General features: G+C 36.3%; 2 protein-coding genes across 2 annotated transcripts; both read right to left on the reverse strand.

Moving 5' to 3' along the window:
• Nucleotides 1-1,128: 1,128 nt before the first annotated feature.
• Nucleotides 1,129-10,143, reverse strand: LOC109032717 (activating signal cointegrator 1 complex subunit 2). Its single transcript, XM_072302091.1, has 8 exons — nt 9,903-10,143; nt 8,787-8,864; nt 7,668-7,828; nt 5,810-5,996; nt 4,652-4,847; nt 4,031-4,256; nt 3,514-3,699; nt 1,129-2,473 (listed from the first exon to the last, which is right to left on the reverse strand). Exons 1-8 carry the CDS (start codon nt 9,927-9,929, stop codon nt 1,381-1,383), a joined length of 2,154 nt encoding a protein of 717 aa, XP_072158192.1. The 5' UTR covers nt 9,930-10,143; the 3' UTR covers nt 1,129-1,380.
• Nucleotides 10,144-11,265: 1,122 nt separating this feature from the next.
• On the reverse strand, nt 11,266-16,245 carry Sod2 (superoxide dismutase 2). The gene is made up of 5 exons (XM_019044986.2): nt 16,062-16,245; nt 14,911-15,101; nt 13,846-13,959; nt 11,876-12,055; nt 11,266-11,732 (listed from the first exon to the last, which is right to left on the reverse strand). The coding sequence occupies exons 1-5, from the start codon at nt 16,106-16,108 to the stop codon at nt 11,590-11,592; spliced, it is 675 nt and encodes a 224-aa protein (XP_018900531.2). The 5' UTR covers nt 16,109-16,245; the 3' UTR covers nt 11,266-11,589.
• Nucleotides 16,246-22,701: the final 6,456 nt, after the last annotated feature.

Raw genomic sequence — 22,701 nt, forward strand, 5'->3', positions numbered from 1 at the left:
GAAAGTCAGTGAATGCACACCTCTGCGACGTTGCAACTCACATTGTCCATTAGTGATAGCAGGAAAATCTGTGAATTTTCCTCACTCTCTCAAAAATATTCTCAGTAAATTTCAAGAAGATATTCTGTAATTTTCTGAACAATAATAGTTATACTGTTCTCTTGATTTTGGGTATATGTAACAGTAAGTGGGCTGGAGAGAAAAAAAAATATTAAGGACCATGACACTTTCTCCTCAATCTCTTCCAATTGAACAGCCTTGAATTTACTTGAAAGAAATGATGGCAAACATTTCAAAATTCTTTTCTACAAATTCGAAGGAGACCTTGACAAAAAAATTTTGCTGAAAATTTTGTGGAGGTATGGGTTATGTTCCTTCGAAAATACTAACTTGCATGGCGTTAAAAGTTGAGCTTAAAACTCATTTATGTTGACAAAGATCTATTTTTCAGGGTTCTCACGAGATTTAGGAAATTAAATTTCTTGACATTTTAGGATATGCAGAATGATTAAAAAGAGATAAAATCGCCACTTCCGAACCTGATGCATGCAACATTTGTTGCTGGAAACGTCAAACATATTCTGAAGAAAGTAAAGGTGATTTAACAATTTTTCTTTGATTTTTTGTGCAACTTTTCCTGACATTCCCTAGTTCTTCCTGACTGTAAATACCTTGTCTTCTAAAGACAGAAAGGCACACAAGAACTCTGCTAACATTTATGATCTCTCATTTTTATGGGTGTAAATTATCATTTTACCACTTCAAAAATTCCAGCTCATGAAAATTTTGGACAAGCAAAAGAAAAAACAATAAAACTCACCTGCAAATCAAATTTCTTACAAATTTCATAAGCTTTTAAACACGCGAGACGAGCTAATGATGAGCTGTTGCCTAACTACCCGAAGTTTTAACAGGAATTTGTTGCGCAAATGAATTTATGACTTTTCTTTTTCTTTTTGCTTTGATTAGTATTTGTGTGGTTGTTGCTCCAATCTGGCAAATATTGGACGTTTCAAATTTGACGTTTCAAACTATATTCTATCCTTGTTGTTATCAATTACAGAACATTTAAAATTTTCAAGATCATTAAGAAATTTCCTATCACAGGATTCCATGAAATCACAGGTCTGATTGGAAAATAAATTTTTTTATTTTAATAAATAAAAAGGTTTGCTTACCAAAAAACTATTTCAAAAACGATGCATTGAGAACTTCATCATAGTACAAATTATTATTACATGGATAAAAACAACAGTAATAAAATTCTTAAAAATAAAAAATGAGTGGACTCACTGAGTTTATCACAACTGGTATCAGGTAAAGAGACCAGGCCCTTTGAAGGCTACACTCTGACTCCACGAGCCTGAAGGAGAGTAATGATTACGATGGAAACATCCCCATATTGCGTTTCCTTCTCGCCAAAGCTTGTCGATTATGATTCGCACCAGTACTTTTATTTTCATTCTTATGCTTTCGATTTCGGAGAACATCGTTATCTTGACCTTGACCTTTCGGTTTACCGACAACATTCCTCTCAGGTCTCGGAGCCCCCCTCCTTCGCGACTGATAACGCTGCGCTGCTCGTTCCCTCAAGACTTCTGGATTCACACAGAAATCAAACGGTTTTGGTCCATCCGATTTTTCTTCTTCGTCCTCTTCAGATTCCTCTTCTTGGACTTTTTGTTTTCGAGACTTGTCGTGTTCGAGCAGGACTCTCGGTGTAACAAATGGCCTAACTTCTTCCGTCAAGTCTCCACCAGGTGGAACGAAATCTACATCATCATATGTGTCATCGTACTCATCATCGTACAAGCTTGCTTCCGTGTCGACTGAGCCGAATTTCTGATACACCTCTTTCAGCTCACGGACATGCGATTTGTCGTTAAAACATTCTTTGAAGTTGCGGTACTTATCCTGTTTCTCTACCAACTCGCCTTCATTTGTACTTGGCTCCGGGCTCTTTAATGCTTCTTCAGGAATCCATGGTGTGTCTGGGTTGATATCTAGGATATGAGGAGGCAATGACTCTTCAAGAACAGCATTGATTACTTGACTACTTTCGAAATCGTAATATTCTAAACAAGCTTTGACGAATCCATCACCTAAGTGTGGGAGTACATCTTTAACTTCAGCTATGCGCGAGGAGATCTCGTCGTGTGTGAAAGTTTTCGGAGTATCGATTGCTTTGGAAGAGGATGGTCCAGCTCCACTTGTGCTGGGTTGATTGATATCAGGAGTTACACTCGTTGTCGCTGGAGGTGATGCATTTCGGACGGTTTCGGCTAGTGCCATACGAACACATCCCATGACATATTCTCTACGGTTGTGATCTATTTCAGGACATAAGCTACCTAGAAGATCTAAATCTAGGTCAATAGGATATAATTTGTGATAGTCATGCGTGAATATCCTCCCTGCCAAGCTTTCTGTAAGAACTTTGTAGTAGTCCTCGCAGAGCTTTTTTGCTTCCGATCTGAAACAAAAAATCAAAATGAGACTGACAAGTAGAAAACTTTTTCAAAGAGCGGACAGTTATAGTCTAAATCATCACTTGTAAGTATCTTCAGACTCTGATGCAGTAAAACTTCCAAATAATGAGCACTGATCTAACAAATTCTTTGAATTAACAAACTTTTTTGGCGGTCCTGAAAAAATCCCAATCTTTTTCATGTAAATTAAATTCTATTTAACGAATTACCATTCGACGAAGGAATTCTTCGGTCCAAGTATGATCTTTACCATGTACATCAAACTCTACTTAATGCATGGAAATTCCCACTCGCCCGGCAACAACACTGAGGAAAGCATTTTTGTCTTCACTCGCGTATTGTCCGCAGATTCAAAGATTATAATTTTACTGTGCTGCACATGAAGTGTAATATAGGTCATTTGTTTTGTTTGTAATAATCTTGTTTTATATTTTTCTTCCCGCCAAGTTTCTGTACCTATATCGTCGTGGTTAAGAGGGGGATTGGGTGTACAGGAAACTGGAGAAATCGAATATTTTCAAAAAGAATTGTGGCTCAAAATCGGGTTTTTTGAGGGTTTCGATTTAACGAATTTTCGATGTAGCAAATTTCATCGCCGGTCCTCCGGAATTCGTTAAATTGAAATTTTCATGTAGTTCTTAGTGAAGGTTCTTGTATCATTATTTTATTCTGACAGTAAATTTTTGAAAGCTCAAGGAGACTGCAAATCGACAAGACACCGTCACTAACTTTATGTCAACACAGTCAAACTTCTGGCAAGTTATAGTGCAGTTAAAAGTTAAAATTCCTTTTTTTTGCTAAAACAGTTACAACTGGGCTAAAGGTGGTTTCTCAAGCTCTGTTAACTCAGTTTTTAATGACATACAATTACAGACTGAATCATACTTCAACTTTTTTTTTTGGTAAGACAATTAAGGGAACTAGGAATAATTCTGCACCTTAATACAGATATGTGGTTCTCAATTAAAACTTAAGATGATAAAAATCACAAAATAAGATCAATAAAATTAGGAGGTTTACTTACTTATGTATTTTGGCAGTGTCTGTGCAGGCACTTATGGCGAGCCGGAAAGTTTTTAGAATTTCAAACCGAGTTAGATCCAGTTTTTGCCTCACATACACAATTTCTTCTGATGATGGAGTCTTACTACTTAGTTCATCAATTCTACTACTAATTATTGGCAGTACATTTTCGTAAAAATTTGCTAGTCTGAAATAAAAGAAGAACATAAAGCAATTATGTATATTGGAGAAACAAAAATTGAGTAGGGTTCTTTGACAATGTGTCATGAGATGGAAAATAAGAGTATTATGACTCCATTCTAAAAGAACAGGAACAACAGAAGTTCGTGGAGTATTTTATAATTTTAAGTTTCACTGTAGTTACTAAAGTCTTTGATCGATTTAGAATTACAAAAATTTCTAAAAATATTTTGAAAACAAATGATCTTTCTTTACTAGTTCAGAAAAGTTTCTTTCAATCTAGAAAAGTTAAACTGAAGGAGGAAGGAAACAGAAAGAAAAACTATATATGTGTGTACCTTAGTTCTACTCCTGCTGTGTGACACATTCCACGTCCTGGAGGAAAGCACTCGAGGAATATATCTAACGTTGCTACACTGTCCAGTAAGTGCAGGACCAAATCCGCGACAACTTTTAGACTTAACTTTTCAGGTTTCAATTCTTCTCGTTTTTCTAATTTCACAGGTTCACCGCTTGATAACTGAGAGCTAAATCCTATTTTTTCTTCTATTGTAGTAAGTACCTGAACACAATAAAAGAGGAATAAATCAAATTGTTTACACACAGAGCAAGAATTTTTAAGTTAAATCTAGAATGTATAAAGTCGACAAGCGCAATAGGATTTTTTTATTCCGTTTGGCTTATAAATACAATCTTTTTAAGCAAGTTTGAATTTTTTATGAATCATATATATCTTACTATTTGCTTAAATTTGTTGTTCTTCTTAGCCATTTGAAATCTATTATCAGTTTCAATTATAGCTATAATAACTAAAATTAGAATTACTGGAACTAAAAAAATTAAATAAAGTAAAAATAAAGTTAATTAAAGTGAAATTAAATTATAAAGTCAGGCAAAGGTATAAAGAAATTAGTGTGAAGGGAAAATGCAGAGTGATACTAGAAATCATGTTGTTCTTCTGAATATAAAAGGAACTGATTTCTTGATGTCACTCAAATATTGAGATTGCAAGTTAACAACCTTTGTAATGAATTTGGACACTGGCAGCTTATTTTTAGGCGCATAAATTAGGCAGACATCAAAAATCAAAGGCAGAGTGACGATGTAGCTATTATAAATAATTTCCCCTAATTTTGGCTTTGATATATTTTCCCACTGGAACAAAAAATATTAAACCATTGAAAGATAGAAAATAATTAATGGTTAAAAATAGGGACATGAGACATGAGAAATCATTCCCAGGGGCTTAAATGATCAGAGATGAAAATTGAAATAAGGAAAAATTTTGCCTCCACACCCATGCTTTCCTGTTTATTGATTGTAAATGCATATTTTGGATTTTGAGCCCATCATCATCACGGATTATTACAAAATTAACATGGAAATATCACAAATAATAGGTAAAAATAATAAATAAAAAGGTACATAATATGATACATGATAATATTTGATGGAGTCAAAATAAGTAAAAACAATAAAAAAATTAATAAAAATTGGGCAAGATTGAGTGAAGAACTTTTTATTTTTTTAAATTTTCATCTTATTACTGTTGTGCAAAATGCACTGCTCAGATTAATAAACAAGAGTTTCTCAGCGAATTTAAATTGATTGATTGGAAGGGGAGGTATAAATTTTTAACTGCTTACACATGATGCTGACTACTACACAGAGTTAAATTCAAATCCTTTTCTTGTGACTGTCAAAAGAGTTTTTCTATCATTGCGACGTTTCCCTGATGAAGGTGCGTAACTCCATTCAAAGGTTGCAGAATTTACTATGACAATTTAATTTTTACGGAAGTGTAACCGTGCAATTTTCGTCCAAAATTTTTTTGGTTTTTGCATGAGATCAGAAGAAAAATCAGTGAAAATTTCAGTTAAAAATAACCCAGGTACTCTTGGTAAAAATGCAATTTGCGGGAAAAAATTTGGCAACATTGAAATGTAATTACGTTTTTTAAAGGGGAGAATGACCATTACTGTATTTTTAACCATCAAAAATACACTAAACTTGAGCATTTTAGTGTATTCCGCATTAAAATATGATATTGCATGCTTAGAGTACCTATCAGTATGGTGAATACACCAATAGGCATTGAAAAAAGATTTGGGACTCACTTTTGATTCTGTGTGAGTGACTAATCTCATTAGCAGAGTGAAAATGATTTTTTGTGTCTCATAGTACGCTTTTCTTATTTCGTTGTCAAGAGGTAGCTCATCTAAAAGGTAAAATGGATAACCTTCTTGTAGAAACGATATAACTCCATTCAAAGAATCCGAACAAAATATTAGCTGAGACCAAAATCTGCAATGAAATCAAACAAACAAATGTTAAAAAATAAAGGGTGAATTTACAAGATATCGTCTTATCATCACATTCTCCGAGACACGGGGTATTTAGAATAATTTTCGATGGCTAAAGTGCGAAATCAGGTATCTCCGTTTGCGATTCCTAGGTGATATCAAACTCTGAAAATGCCCATAATAACTTCAGGAAAATTGTCTGGTGCTCAGGGCGCCGCCATTTTAAATTTTTCAAAATTGAGAAAACCCACGATCAGCTTTTTAGGAATATATCCTCAACAATTAATCTTACAAAAAAAAAAAAAATTCAGCAGAGAGAACATAATATTCTCAACCGAAATCACCCTCTCTTTCTTTTCCCAGATTAATTTTTTGGTCGTAAAATTAACAATTTCATAAAAAATTAGCTCATATAAAAAAGGAGCATTTTTACAGATTTTTGGAGAAACTTTGTTTCATATCTCTAGCCACGATTATCTGAGAAATAAACTATTAAGCTTATTGAAAATAGCTTAAAATTTACTTTTAGATAACATATGGCAAAAGTTTCAAAGCTTGAGTTAATCCTGTGAAACAACAGTTCAATAGCTCCACCTTTAAAATGTGATTTCGTCGACCTTTTCCCTCACAATCAAGAAAAAAAGAGAGGAAAAACCCTTAAAACAAGACCCAAACTGTGTAACAAGGTGGCAAAATAGTGCTGGGTCCGTACTATTTTGCGGGAAAAACTAAACCAAAAAGTCCAAACATTTTGACTCAAAAAACTCGAGGTTTTTTTTTGTAAGATTAACCGTTGTGGAGATATTTCTAAAAAGCTGATCGTGGGTTTCCTCAATTTTGAAAAATTCAAAATGGCGGCGCTCTGAGCACCAGACAATTTTCCTGAAGTCATTATGGGCATTTTCAGACTTCTTTTTCACCTAGGAATCGAACAAAACTGGTTTGGTTTAAGGGGCAAACCAGAACCCGAAATTTGTTGTGAGGTGTTATTTTTCCTTTGAAAAACAAGCCAACGTAATTATTTGAGAACTTTCTTATTATTTTCTCTGTCAGCAAAATACTCTGTATGAATTTCAAGTTTTAAATTTGACTTATTTCTCGTGTTGCACCAAACAGCATAACTCTCATGAGAGAAAATTTGTGCTTGCTGTACGAGCTTTTTCTCTCTACAATGAATTCTCAGTCTTGGACTGAATTTTTGATCCCCTGTTGGCATAATTACCAACACTTGTGATAGATTTTAAGTAGCTCTTTCAGAAAGTCCAAAGTTTGTTCAACTCAAAAATAATTTCTTGTGATATTCTTTGAAAGACAGAGAGACAAAAAGCAAGATCTATAGTCTTGCAAGTGCAACTGCTTGCTGTAAAAGTTCAGTTCCTTGCCCATCGATAATATATAACCAATCAGAAAGATTCGAATTGAGGCAATTATTAGGTGGCCACGACAGATTTTCATTGAGTATTTGGTATAATATTGCCTGCGAGTTTGGCAATTGTCAAAAATTTCAAATTTAAGACCCAATGAACTTTTTTTAGTCATTTTTAGTTTGTGCAATTTTAAAAAGTCAAGAGAACACTTAGTTAACAGAAATTTTCCAGTTAAAAAACAGTTTCAAAACTGTTTATTGTATGTACTGTCAGAGTTAGACCACTGTGCAGATCATAATGCGTACCTGAATTGCTGTAGACCTAAAAGCCACTCTATATCTGAGAGTAAAAACTTCATACGTTCTAACCACTCCTCTTTGGCACCGACAGGAAAAGACCCATCGCTTTCAGGACTCGGAGGTGGCTCATAAAGTGTGAAGAGTTTGGACTCAGCCCATTGTTTATCCTGCAAAAAACTTGTTACCTTAGTAAACATGAGATATATTTATTCAGCTGTGAAGCCTGCAGTGTTATGATAGTCAGATTTATATACACTGCCGATTGTAAAGTTACCAAAGAGGATAATATGGACAGAAGAGAATTGAAGGAGAGTAATTTTTTGTGTTTTAGTAAAAAGTAAAATTGAACAAATCCTTATTTTCATGCATTCATCTATGACTGGAATACTTTATGCAGTTGAGAACTGAAACTGGCTTATTATTGAAACAACATAAGTGCCAATAGTTTCCCTATGCAGATAGATATATCATATGCAGGGCTAGAAATAGTTCTTCAGTGCAAAATGCAGTCCAATTAATTGGTTGGAATTTTGGAGATAGTAAGTGTTATTGCGTCGATAAAGGTATCATAACTTCCTCACTCAGAAGAAAAATAATTGCAAAGAGTGACTTTTTCACTTCATGGGAAAATTGTCCAATTAGGAGGAAAATGTATGCACATGGTCCAACAATCAGAACCACATATTTGCTTTTCTACAATCGACCATATTCGCCATAGCGGCAAAAATGGAAAAGAGCTATTGGTTGAAAATTCTCATATGAAAGTAGTAGGTTGTGCTTGGTAGTTTAACCTGGGTCAAGAATTTTTAGTCTCTAGGATTAGAATAATCGAAAGTTTATCAAAAAGTTCATGATAAAATATAAAAACAAGGGATAATTTAACTTACTTCAAGTTGCACAAGACAAAGGTATGAGCAACTTCTGTTTCTTTGCAAGCTTATGATTCAAAAGCTTGGGAAACAAATTTGATAGTGAGAAATTGGCAAAAAGAGTATCAATTTGTACAAGATGTACTAATCTTTTGCAGAGAAACACGTACCTTTGTCTGATTTGCCAAAAATGACAACCATTTCAAAATGCATGTTTTATTTTTTTTTTTTAAATAAAAAGATATTAAATACGTACCAAAGCTGGGATATTTTTGGAAACACCATCAACCACTTTCTTCAAGGTTAAACATTCCAAAGCTAAACAGTTTGGATTCTGTGGAGCAAAACAAAAAACAAATGTAAGGTACTGTAGAGTTCTCAATGATTACAAAAGAAATAAGAATTTTCTGTTCAGATCATGGTAAAGATATCCTGGCAGGCAGATCAGGAAAAAATTGAACCTATTTGATGGTGAGCACAGGGGCTGATTCAGACGTTGGCCATGTACCTATGGACTGAACGCTGTTCGCAGCTCTTTTCATTGAAGGAAAATGTACAAATTAGCCACTTGCCTGAAAATCGAGGAGGGCTTCATAATTTTTTTTTTTTTTTACCTTTTGATTCCCTGTGATTTTGTTTTAAAAGGTTACTCTTTAGCCTACAATTTTTTGAATATGCTGTCGAAGGCCAGGAGAGAATGCTGGTTCTGCATATATTTCCCTTTGTTACCTGATCTCTCAAGGACAGTTACATAGAAAAATCTCGAGTTAATCCAAAGATGGGGATCAAACTCTCTTGGTTTAATGAAAACTCAAACAGCTTATGAGCTAGGAGAAAAAGAGAGACACTTGAAAGATTGTGACTGCGTGCCAGGAACCTAGCACTCAGGCTGTCCGCGCCAACACTGCGTCAACTGATATATTTCATTACAGCCACATTTAGTAGCCATCCCTCAACCCTCCTTTATTGAACTCTAATGTTCTTGATAATACCTCTGAAATGAGATGTAAAAAGATTCAGATTTATAACAGCTTTTCTAGACTCATACGCAATGATGGGGCTCAGCAATGGTTAAATTCAATATCTGGAGGGCGTGGGCTCTCTTAAAGATTAACACCAAACTGTCGACAGAAATACCAATTTTCCATGGAGTGGAGTATGATCTTACACCTGTTTTCCTCAGCTGCTAACTGGTAGATAATATTTAACGCTGCCTCCCATTCATGCTCATGTTAGACATTTTAGTAGCTCAGTTGCCGTTCATATTCAAGATTCAGACTATGGGTGGTGAGTTAGAAAGATAAACTAACCAATGCTTTACTGATATTCCAGTTGAAGTCGAATATGAGGTGCTTAATAATAATATACTTACGACTTTGGAAAGATCATGTGTTTCCATCTCACAATCTAACCAAATTTGGTGCCACAGAGGTTCAAGTGATGGAGAGACACTCTGTTTTCATGATATTCAACGACTGCAGATTGACTGAAAGTGATACCGATCGTGACAGTAAATCTTAAAATTTAATAAAAATTAAACTTTGATAAAATACTGATAGTTTTCACAAAATCACTGACGATCACATGTAAACATTGTTTTCTTTTTTGTTGACTTACTTCCGGTTCAGTCTTCAGTCCATTCAATTCCAACAGACGGAATCCAACCGGAAACACAAAAGCGCGGGAATTTCAAAATATTTGGGCGAATGGTTCAAAAGTGGTTTCAAATTCGTCTCTCGTCTATTTTTTTCTCTTGTAATGCTTTACACGGTTTGTGAGACCAAATCCTGCACACTACAATTGTGTGTAGTATATTTTCTTTTTTTACCACTTCGTAAGTGGTCCACACGGTTGATTTCATGCTTAATCCTGAGGTGACTACTCCTGAAGACCATCAAACTCAGGTCACCTGACCGGAAATCACGCCCAGGACCTCTTGGTCATATGGGGCCAGCGTTACAAAAATTGCGTCAAAGGAAGCTGACAAATCAGTCCATAATTCAAATCTGTATCCATCTATTCATCCATTGTAACCCTTGGTGAGTCTAGTTTGAGATTATCAAGCGCATTAGGTAAAATACAGCACTTAAAGCACATAAGTCCACTGCGCAAATTGGTAATCACAGGCAACATAACAACCTATCAAAGAATTGGATCAAATTTCTTTCGACAGATGGTTATATATGCAACCCTCAGGCGCCGACTAGCATGCTGTAAGTGACCTTCGGCGAAGAGGTGACCCTGAGATCCTCAAATAACAGGGTGCGGAGACTGATCACTGAAGGGCAGCAACTCACTTGTATCTACCACAGCTCTGAAAACTATGCCTTTAAGACTGAAGATTGGATGTGGCCTTAGAGCATATAAAAAGTTTAAAATGTAATTAAGGGACTGAAATTTTATCTGTGGCCTTTGAAAAAAAGCAACTTTAATTTTTTGTGTTTAATCTATTTGTATTTATTTACAACTTCATAATTGTAAAGAAATGGCTGTAGTATGTGACATTTTTTCCAATTAGGCTTGCATTGATTAGGTCTGACCTAGATCTGCCAACTGTGGTTTACGCTCAATTGATCTGCATTAAGCGCTTTTTTCTTTGATACAAAGTCTTTAAAGTACAAATTGAATGAAGGAAGAATTTTTAGCCCTTACATCCTCGAGGAGGCTCTGATTTTAAAAGCTTTTTTTGAAAATCCAAGTCCTGAAACATTGTGTGGTAAAGAAAAAATATCGAATTTCTATTTTACAAATTTTATTGTAATGTACTTAAATTAATTTTCAACAAGGAGGAATCTCACAGTTCTAACAAGTCTTATTTCACAGGTGCTCCCTCAACTAGAACAGAACAGATTGTGAGAAAACTGGATACGCAGTAGCTCTGCTTCATCTTGAATAAAACAGGAGTGATTGATTTATTACACTTAATTTACAAATTATACATCTATAGTAACAAGGATATAGGATAAATAAACAAGAAAGCAGGGGTGAAAAATCAGTTCCGATGATCAGGAAAAAGTATGAAAAATAGTCTATCGAGGAAAGGTTTTAATGATGGCTACCTAAACAGCTGCTGAATATCTACGCGATACTTCACTCCAGTTGACGATGTCCAAAATAGCTTTGGTGTATGAGGGGCGGACGTTTTTGTACTGCAGGTAGTAGGCGTGCTCCCAAACATCAATTCCAAACAAAGGAATCAAGCCTGGAAAAAAAAGCAAGAAGAATGTGATGACTTTTCTTCCTTGTTAATTTAAAATTTTGAATTCAGATTTGCAGAGCACTCTTGAGTCTTTCTTGAGTTACACATGTGTAAAAAACTACGATGTTAGTAAGAAAAATACTCACCAGTTGTGGCTTGAAGTGGATCTTGGTTAGCGGTGGTAGTCACTTGCAATTTCTTAGTCTGACTGTTAATTCCCAGCCATCCCCAGCCTGAGCCTTGAACACCATTTGACGCAGTCTGCAATTGGGTTTTTAGGTTGTCCAAACTTCCGAAATCTCGATTGATTGCTGCCAGAAGATCATCTATCATGACAGAAAAATGGCAGTGTGTTAATTATTTCTTTCAATGGAATAACCACTCACATTTAAGCTTCTGCTGAAAGATATTTGTGACTTTTCACAGAAAAAGGAACTGAAAAATTGGGTCAAAAAACTGAGTTTGAGATTTTGCTTGAGTACTCTCTCTAGCGTTCTGGAGAATAGGTGACGGATGGTTTCGTTTATTTTAGTGACATAAAAGAACTTGTTCTAAAGTTTTACTATGGTTAATTTTGTAACTCAAACACTAACCACCAAGTGGTTAATAGATAAGCAGGTTTAACTGTCCCATGTCTCAGGAGAGGTGATGTGCTCTGCATAAAATTGTTGGTAAAGTTGAAGAGAATGATTAGAGAAATAAATTGTAAAAATAAATTGAAAGGGTTTCTAATTGGCAGCGAATCACCTATCGTACTCAACTTGCATCCAATTTTATTATCTCGAGAAATATGTTCTCTTTCAAACTCCTTTCACTCTCTACCAATACCCTACTACTGTTAGTAGGTTAGTTCATGAAGTATTTGTAATAGCCTTTTCTTTGTACAAGCAAACAAATCAATTATTATCTTATCCATCTTATCTTATCTAAATCACTGTAGCTCTAGCTTGATTGGAAATTTTAGAGCATTTATGGTTCCAAAAAAGTTTGTGGATCACGTTTCTGTAGTATGGCATCTCAAACTCAGTTTCGAATTTTAGTGGACTACACTATGAGGGAAAAAAGTATGGTGATCACCAACAGACTCTATGGTAGCAAAAACTGGAGATTTAATTGCATTTACAATTACAATACGTTACTTGTAATTTGTGATCGTCAACAGGAAAATTGACTTTTGTTTACATAATCTTCAAAATTAAGTTATTGAGTTGTAAAGCATGCAGAAGCTTACAACGAACATTTTGAGACAAAAAATGCTCAGAAATGTGAAATCAAACTGTAGCTGTACAAGTTAAATTAAAACTATGCAATTCTCAAAACAAAGTTTTGAGAAAAAGCTGATGCAATTTTTATTCTGCCACATTTCAGGCAAAAAATTGCCACGTTACAGTGCAAGATCTTCATGTATGTATGAGCCGCTTTTACGGCGCGCTAGGGCGCTCTGCGACGCCTATTCTCCACAGGAATCTGTCATGGTAGAGATCCTCCGGAAGGTGGCATCTCTCCATCTCTTCATGGATGCCCTCTACCCACCGTTTGGCTGGACGCCCTCTCCGTCGCCTACCTGGGGGGACCCACTCCAACACCTTCTTCGGCAACCTGGTATCAGCCATTCTCTGCACATGCCCATACCATACCAATCTGTGCAAGATGTGCAATCTGTACCAATAGTGCAAGATCTTTAGTGGCACAAAACTGCTGTGCTGAGGAAGAAAGTTGTGTGAGCCTTCAGATGTTGCCATATTTCCCTCAATAACAAACAAATTACTAGGAATAGTGTGAATATTTTACTTCAAATTTTTCGGACAGTTTTGTTTGCAATATAGGTACTCTAAAATATCTTAAACTCTTAAGGAAAAATATGCATAACTTTCCTCAATAATACATACTTTATCCGGGGAAATTTTGCAACTCTCAAATGTTCATAAAATGTTCTTCCTTAGCACAGCAGATTTGCAATTTTTCTTTAGGATACTAACGAGCATTGAAATCTCAAGAATAGATTTTTCAACCCGAACCAACAAGAATCTGTCTACTAAAAATTACACATCCATGGACTAAAGCTCTTTCTATCATGGCAGGTTAAATAAATATTCGTTTGAGGGTAAGTACTTACCGGAGGGTTTTCCACCATCTTTTGATAGAACAGTCCAGAAGATTGAGTGATTGATATGCCCACCTCCATTAAACTTAAGGGCTGGGCCTAATGTGACGATAGCATTTGCATCATCTGCAAAAAAACAAAATTGGGTTATGAAATTATGGCTGCCCTTGCAAGTATTGGAAAAGTTATGATTGGAAAATTTGAAATTTGAGATTTGAAATTGAAAAAGAGGATAGAGATACAGGAGGAAAAGAGAGCATACATCATGTCAAATTACGATCATGGCATAGAGTGTTGAAAAAAGTAGAAAAGTTCATGGTGTGAAGGAGGAAAAACTCTTTAAAAAATTGTTAAAATAAACTTCCTAATCAGAGAACTTTTTTTTGGTTTTGTTTCTAATGTCAAGTCTTTCATCAATATTTTTTTTGAAATTTTCATAAAAATCTTACCAAAATTTTCAGATCTGTATCCCTGGTACGTAACAACAACCATAAATTTTTATGAACTCTTAAGAGAGTAAAAAATTAAGATTTCAGGAAACCTTTTTGAGTTTTTTCAAAAATAAAATTCATGTCAGATTACCTTCACTAATGGAAATTTTTTTAGGAAAAAATACGAAATTTTAGGAGTTTTTTGACACTATTTTTTAATTATATATTTTACCCCTTAAATTGATGGTCAAAGTGAGAAACCCTTCATCAGTGTTTACGACATTGCAGACTTCCTCATTATACTTACTTTATTTTCGCTTTGGGAAACTAATCAACGTACTTTCTTGGAAACTTTCTTGAGTTTTCTTCTCTGTTAAGTAAGTAGCAGAATTATTAGTAAAAATTTCAAAGTAAAAAGTTGGCTTTAGACTCTTCAAAAAGATAAAGTAAGAAATTTGGGAACTCTGCACATATGTGGTTTTGTATTTTGGCCATCCTTACATTTTAATTTAAAAAATATCCAATGAGGGTTTCCTGAAACATTACTCTGACGTAATCATGAAATGAACATAAAAAATTGTGCTGGGTTTAAAGACAACTGCGTTTCCAAAATGTACTAAAAAATAGGAAAAGTAAAATATCCCACTTTTCGCTGTAGCTTCCTGAAGTTTTTCGAGTGCGACATTGTAATTCGTAACATAGGCTGCATGATGCTTGGAATGATGAAGCTCCATAATTTCACCAGAAATCACAGGTTCAAGGTCTTTATAACCAAATGGTAACTTTGGTAGAGTTGCTTTTTCTGACATAGATCGGTTGACAACATTCATGCAGGTTCTAAAACAATTAAAAAGGTGCAAAATTAAAGAAGAAAGCCTTTAATATAGTAAAAACTTGAGTCGGTGGCATTGCCGAGCTTACTTTTCACAAAGAAACTGTTTACCTATCTTTCGGTGATTTCTCCTACTAAACTCAAAACCACAGCCTTGGAATGGTAATAAAAAGGTTTGCGGTTCTGGAAGAGGAAGATAATTTTTTAGAGGCAAGGGTGAAAAGACCTCTTCGGCAGTGACTTTTCAAATGTGGCATTTTGTGGTGGTTTGGCACCTGCTGGACTTGCTTGAAGACACTGAACTGAAAGTTAGCTTGTAGAAAGCAAACAACACACATTGGATATCCTGGCTCTTGGTGAAACTGATTGAAATACGCAAGAAGCTAAGCTTACTCTATCATCGAATTCAGACTTATCTTTCACATTGTATGGAATATAGGAATGACTTCCCTCTAACTCATGTACGTCAAATTTTTCTATACTTAATCTGGGTTGGTTAAAGTGATGGCAACCAGCTTCACATATTTTGGAGTTACTTACTCGGAGTAGAAAAACCTTAAATATTTACCACAAATGATCGTTCCATCAAACTTTTTATCAGTATATGTGTCAAAGAAATGGCCACGGGAACCTTAGTAGTAAGAGGCTGTTATGATGGCTCCTTTAAAGGCAGGGCTAAAACATAATATAAGCACTTTGCAGATGTATGGACTGTCATCGATGTGATCTATCAAGCATTGCTTGTGTCAGTTGACTGCGAAGCGCATGGCATTACAAGACAAGGTACAGTTTCTCCCTGTACGTAAGAATAAGAGAATTATAAGCAACTGCCGACAAAGTAGGATAGGTTGGGAAAATGAATCTCTGAAGGATGGATGTATGGAAAATCTGAGGAAAAAAAGGAAACTCCAAGTCAGGTTTGGTTCAGGGTGTAAAGATAACCTACAAAGACTTTAAAATCTTACCGACTGCTGGCAAGAGAGGAAGCAATTTTTTTGGAGCACGCAAACATGTTGACGGTTTCTTGCTACAATGAAGAGGAATTAAAAATTAGGCACGGAAATATTTCACGTAAAGAGGGTGATGCCGAAATTTCTCACCCCGGTGAAAACCCTGAACACTGCCACTGACAAAACTGGACCAAAATTTTAGTGATAAAGGTTATCAATCACTTGATTGTGCAATCCTCTTGGCGCACTCTAGCGTCTCAAAAAGCTATCTGCTGGAAAATACTTTGGGAAAAGCCTGGCAGATCGCGCTGTGCAGGAAATGGTGGCGCAAAGTTCAGAAGTTCAGAAGTTGGTGGTTTCAGAAAAATTCGAAAAATGATTTTCGAAAATTTCATAAATTCGTAAAGCGATAAGTGGCGAATGAAGGGAAGTTGAGCCGGCGTTAGAGATGCATCTTAGGTGAAAGGGAAAGAGCTATTATTACGGCTGAAATTGGTGCATTTTTAGAAAATATAAAATTGGAAATCGACACCAAGTGTCAGTAGCATTGTCTAAATTAATTATTCTCGAGAAGGTCGAACAGACAGAAGCGTTACGTATCTTCTTTTTTTCATTTTATTTATTTATATTTTAATTTAACTATCCATTTACCTAAGTTAACATTTTCCTGATGACGACACAGACTTTTGGTACGGGTGGAAGGGAGGGGGGGGGGGGGTCGGAAATAAGTAAAGCCAATATACAGCGTCTCGCAATATATATTCTTGGTTTCCTATAGCTCTGTATTTCATGGATTTCAGTTTTTATATATTTGCAGACTTTACCCGAAAAAGTCCACATTTTTAAGATTTTACCCGAAATTTTACAACCTACCGCGCTCAGGTCTTAGGAGGATGACCTTCAAACTTTTCATTTTATCCGAGTCTCATACTCAATACACTCAAACTTAATGTCATTTCTCACTCCATATTTATAATCCTGTGACACAGTGCGTTTCATGGTCAGTTATCATGAGGTGCGCCTTCAGCCAGACCCCTAACTCTTGAGCGATAACTATTCAAACGCAGCTGTCGTGGTATTGCATACGCATCGATTTGAAGGCGATTCTCACTAACGGGGTGATTGTCGGTTTTTGCGCAGATGAGTCATACGCGGCAGTCATTTGCATTAGTTTTTGTTTCTATTCAACAATTTTCTCACAAAAATAAATTGTGAAAATTTCACCTTGCAGTTGTTATTGGCTATTTTACTATACTTATATTTTTTGGCGCGCACGTAAAACTTATTACAAGATGAAATAATTATCACAGGATGTGTAGTTCCGTTATAATCAGGCCCGGACTTAGGGCGTGTGCAGGGCGTGCGGCGCACACGGGCGCCAGCCTTTGGGGGGCGCCACGAAAGAAGAAGAGAGGGAAAAAAAGGGGGGAAAAGGAAAAGGAAAAAAAGGGAAGAAAGGACAAGGGGAAAAAAGGAAAAGGAAACAAGGTTGGGCAGTGAAAGCAAGGAAGAAGGGGGAAATGGAAGGAAAAAGGAGGCAAGAAAAGTGAAAAGAGAGTCCGCGAGAAAGGGGGGGGGGCATAAAAACCATAGACAAAATATAAAGAGAATTGCCGTCTAAAGGTAAATTTTCAGGACAAAAACTCCACCTGGTCCATAGACGGTCAGGCGCCCCTTGACCCTAAATTTGCGGCTGTACAGAAATACAAGAGTAGGCATGTAGTAAGGGGGCGCCATAAATCCATCGAACAGGAGCCGACATAGCATTTTAGGCCACGTCCGCCATCTTGGATTTGAGAATTTTTAAACATAGTAAAAATTCGAGTTTCCGGTCGAAAAATACCCTCAGACACCGAGTTTCAAAAAAATCCATCGAACAGGAGCCGACATAGCATTTTAGGCCACGTCCGCCATCTTGGATTTGAGAATTTTCAAAAATCGACTAAAAATTCGAGTTTCCCGTCGAAAAGTACCCCTGATCCCGCGGTTCACAAAGCTCTAACGAACAGAAACGGAGGCCAGAACCGGGGCTCATTTTAGGCCACATCCAACATTTTGAGTGAGATTTTAAAAAATTGACTAAAAATTCGAGTTTTCCGTTGAAAAATACCGTGTGATACCGCGTTTCACAAGACTCGAACAAACAGAAACCGAGATAGCATTTTAGCCCACGTCCGCCATCTTGAATTTGAGAATTTTAAAAAATGGACTAAAAATTTGAGTTTCCCGTCGAAAAATACCTATTGGCACCGAATTTCAGAAAAATCCATCGAACAGGGGCCGAGATAGCATTTTAAGCCATTTCAGATTTTCGAATTTTGAATTTTTTGAATTTTGACAGATTTTGATTTAAAACGCGTGATCCCCAAAATCGAAGCTCAGATTCGGATTCCTCGTAAAAAATCGATGCGATTTCATGTATCATACCCTGACACCGAATTTCAGGAAAATCTATCGAACAGGAGCCGAGATGGCATTTTAAGCCACTTCAGTCATTTCGGATTTTTGAAGTTGAAAAATTTTACTTAAAACGCGTGATACTCAAAATCGAAGTTCAGAATCGGATTCCTCGTAAAAAATCGATGCGATTTCATGTATCATACCCTGACACCAAATTTCAGGAAAATCCATCGAACAGGAGCCGAGATGGCATTTTAAGCCACTTCAGTCATTTCGGATTTTCGAAGTTGGAAAATTTTACTTAAAACGCGTGATACCCAAAATCGAAGTTCAGATTCGGATTCCTCGTTAAAAATTGATACAATTTCATGTATCATACCCGAGCATAGCGTGAAGGAAAGAGACGTAACGTAGACATACTGATTCGAGCATATGAATCCAACGTGGCAACATGGGTAGTGCTCAGTGGGTCAGCGGAGGAGGAAGAATAAGAATTTGTCGTGAGAAATTCCTCGCGACGAAACCGAACGCTTAGCCGGCGCTAACCGGCGCCTCCCCGTTCGGTTTCCCTCGGGCGACAGGCGGCGGCGTAGTTCAAAGCGGAAGTACGACAGAATCTATACGCGTCGTTAAACCTTTCCTTCACGCTATTCTAACATATTATACATGAAATCTCATCAATTTTTCGCGAGGAATCCGAATCTGAGCTTAGATTTTGGATATTACGCGTTTTATTCTATTTAAAATCGTAAGAGAATTTACAGAATTGTCCTTGAAAATTGATCACACATCAGTGTTTTTTTTACGTCATTAAACCTCTTTCCTTCACGCTATTCTAAAATTTGATACATGAAATCTCATCAATTTTTCACGAGGAATCCGAATCTGAGCTTAGATTTTGGATATTACGCGTTTTATTCTATTTAAAATCGTAGGAGAAATTACAGAATTGTCCTTGAAAATTGATCACACTTTAGTGATTTTTTACCCCGTTTTTCTTCTACGTTCACGTAATGAAATTAGATCAACAGTTGACTCATCGACTGGTCTAGCCTAACCCCCCAGAATTGGTCTAAAGGGCGAACGATTTTATCAGATAAGATGTGCGGTCCTAGTTTCCGGGCAGTTGCGGTTTGATGGAAGCTGCGATGAGGAGAAACGGAAGACATGCGAAACTCGGGCGGATATTAAGTGAGAAACCAGGTAGGGGAAAGGCTTTCTTCCCGAAAAGTTAGTGCTCGGGCCAACTTACATGGTCACTGGAGCATTGTATAGCAGGTTGCGGGAAACTATTTTTTTCAAGCAACAACCAATTGGATCGCATTTTACAAAAAGGAGCTATGAGCATTTCAAGATTGCTGGGATTGTGCAACTTAGGTACATTTTGCAAAGAATTCTTTGCAAAAAGTAAACTTTGCGACGGTAATTTTCGTCTTGAATTCATAGTTTATTGCGAGTAAAGGTGAAACTAGTTTAGATGATCGTTTATTTATTTTTTTTTTTTCATTTTTTTTTTCAGCCAGGACATTCCCCTTCTAACTTTATTCAACAATAGATGATCGTTTATGTTTGCAAGGTTAGCGATATTGGAATGTTCTTGCGATAGGTGGCTAATTAAGGGAAGTTGAGCCGGCGTTAGGGATGCATCTTAGTTGGAAGGGAAAGAGCCATTATTACGGCTGAATTTGGTGCACTTTTAAAAAAATTAAAATTGGAAATCGACACCAAGTGTCAATATCATTATCAACGTTTGTTAATCTCGAGAAGGTCGAACAGACAGAGGCGTTACGAACCTTCTTTTTTTCATTTTATTTATTTATTTACTTATATTTTCATGTAATTATTATTCTACCTAATTTAATATTTTCCTAAAGAGGAGGCAGACTTGTGTACGGGTGCGTTACGGGTGGGAGATGGGGGGGGGGGGGGGGGTCGGAAATAAGTAAAGCCAATTTACAGCGTTCCGCAATATATCGTCACCTTCCGGGCAAAGTATCACAAGCGCCATGCGACGTTTAAACATTTCCGCCGCCATTTTATTTCTTTACAGAGAAATTGTTCAACGAAGCTGTCCGAAAATTTAACTGAATTTTCTTTGTGTTGCAGATGATATTCAGTGAAATTCTGAAACTGACTCAACCAAGAATTTCTCTGTAAAAAAATAAAATGCCGGCGGAAATTTTTTAACGTCGCATGGCGCTTGTGATACTTTGCCCGGAAGGTGACGATATATTCACGGTTCCAAAAAGTCCAAAATTCCAAAAGTCCAAATTTTTAAGATTTTTCTCGAGATTGTACAATCTACCGCGCTTAAGTCTTAGGAGGATGACCTCCAAACTTTTCATTTCATCCGAGTATCATACTTAATAAACTCCATTGTAAAGATCTCTCATGTATCCACTGCAAACTTAATGGCGTTTCTCACTCATTTATAATCCTGTGACACAATGCGTTTCATGGTCAGTTATTATGAGGTGCGCCTTCAGACAGACGCCTGAATTTTGAACGATAACTATTCAAACGTAGCTGTCATGGTATCGCATACGTACCGATTTGAAGGCGATTCTCACTAGCGGGTTGACGGTCGGTTGTTTCGCAGGTGAGTTATACGCGGTAGTCATTTGCATTAGTTTTTGTTTCTATCGAACAATTTTCTCACAAAAATAAATTATGAAAATTTCACCTTGCGGTTAATATTGGCTATTTTACTCTATATTTTTTGGTGCGCGAGTAAAACTTATTACAGGATGAAATAATTATCACAGGATGTATAGTTCCGCTATAATTGAATCGTTTAAATCCGATAATGACAAACTTTCCCCATCCCTTAATACAATGTTATTGAAAAATCAAATTTTCCAAAGAATGATTTTTTTGAGATTTTCGGAAAAATTTAATTTTACGAAAAGTTGGTGGGCGTGGGAGAAAACTGAGAGCATTTTCGGACTCAGCAGCTCGTAACACGTAATTTTGTTACCATCAAATATATTCAAAAACATTTCCTGTTCCTTTTAGATGCAAAACAAACAGACAAGTTTGAAGTAGATTGAGTAAATTCGGGTGGATTTTATCGTTCGACCTGTGAACACATCACAGGGGAAGTAAAGTCTCTTGGACCCAGAGTCCAGACTCTTCAATTTGACAAGAAAAAATACCCTTGATTCAATCGGATTTTTGCTTAAATCAAGAGTAAATCCGCTTAGATTAAGAGACTAGGCTCTCGATCTAAGGAGAAATCCGCTGAATCAAACGCGTGTTTTTCTCGTCAAATCTTTTAAGAGTCTGAACTTTGGATCCAAGAGACTTTTCTTCCCAGTATGTTTTTGAAGAAAAACTGGACAAGATCTTAAATATTGCAATAAGTTTCAGTAAATGGGGCCCCTTCAAATAGGAGCTAGGCAACATACACAAAACTCAGGTGAATAGCAATATTTACATTATGTAATTACTAGTGCCACTTGGGGCCCCTTTGACGATCACATCTTCATAGCTGAACTCGAAAAATGCGTTTTCCAGTTTGCGACGAAAAGTGGAAAATGCGTTTTCCAGTTTGCGACGAAAAGTGAAAAATGCGTTTTTCAGTTTGCGACGAAAAGTCTCCGATCATGTTTTATTTTTTGAGTGAATATCAACCAACATACTTATAATCATGTATTCTAAGTAAATCATAGAAAACTTCAAGGAACCATTTTGGTTAGTAATCCTTGCAGAGAATAAAACATATAATCGGAGGTTTTTAAAACGCTTAAATTGAGATACATCTTTTTCGCATTTAGCCATCGATACATGACGAACAGAAATTCAAAACCTGGCGAGCGTCATCAGGTTATTGCTAAAATATGCATGTCGCTCCTCAGCGTAAAAGATCCTAAATGCCCTGTCTTCATGAGGAAATTTTCTCTAAATTTGGTCTAGGACATTAGGTATAGCAACAAACACCTGATAACACTTACAAGATTTTGAATTTCTGCTCTGAATATGAAAAAAAAAATTCACACTTCTACAGCTTCGTGTTGCTCTCACCTGAAAATTTCAGTTTCGCACGGTTCAATAAAAAGATTCTCAGGTTTTGACGTTACTTATTTATGTTTTTCATGTGTACAGCTAGAAACTAGAAAACACAACTCGAAAAGGAATGGGGAAACAACTTTTGAAAGGCTCATTTCCACACCACCTTAGGAGAGTCCGATCAGGAAAATGATACGGTACTGCTCCTGGAGGTAGAGCTTTCGGCGCGTTTTTTTTAACGTGGTGT

This window comes from Bemisia tabaci, chromosome 7, assembly GCF_918797505.1.
Source record: "Bemisia tabaci chromosome 7, PGI_BMITA_v3".
In the NCBI taxonomy this organism is placed as follows: domain Eukaryota; kingdom Metazoa; phylum Arthropoda; class Insecta; order Hemiptera; family Aleyrodidae; genus Bemisia; species Bemisia tabaci.

What these genes read in the sequence shown, in the direction of transcription:
- Sod2 (XM_019044986.2), bottom strand. Translation starts at nt 16,108, where the DNA reads ATGTTTGCGTGCTCCAAAAAAATTGCTTCCTCTCTTGCCAGCAGTCG. An exon ending in AGATGGTGGAAAACCCTCCG is followed by an intron (nt 12,056 to 13,845) that starts GTAAGTACTTAC and finishes CTGTCATGATAG; the next exon opens with ATGATCTTCTGGCAGCAATC. An exon ending in TCCACTTCAAGCCACAACTG is followed by an intron (nt 11,733 to 11,875) that starts GTGAGTATTTTT and finishes TTTTTTTTCCAG; the next exon opens with GCTTGATTCCTTTGTTTGGA.
- LOC109032717 (XM_072302091.1), bottom strand. Translation starts at nt 9,929, where the DNA reads ATGGAAACACATGATCTTTCCAAAGTC. An exon ending in TTAGGTCTACAGCAATTCAG is followed by an intron (nt 5,997 to 7,667) that starts GTACGCATTATG and finishes ATTTCATTGCAG; the next exon opens with ATTTTGGTCTCAGCTAATAT. An exon ending in ATCAGTTCCTTTTATATTCA is followed by an intron (nt 4,257 to 4,651) that starts GAAGAACAACAT and finishes TTTATTGTGTTC; the next exon opens with AGGTACTTACTACAATAGAA.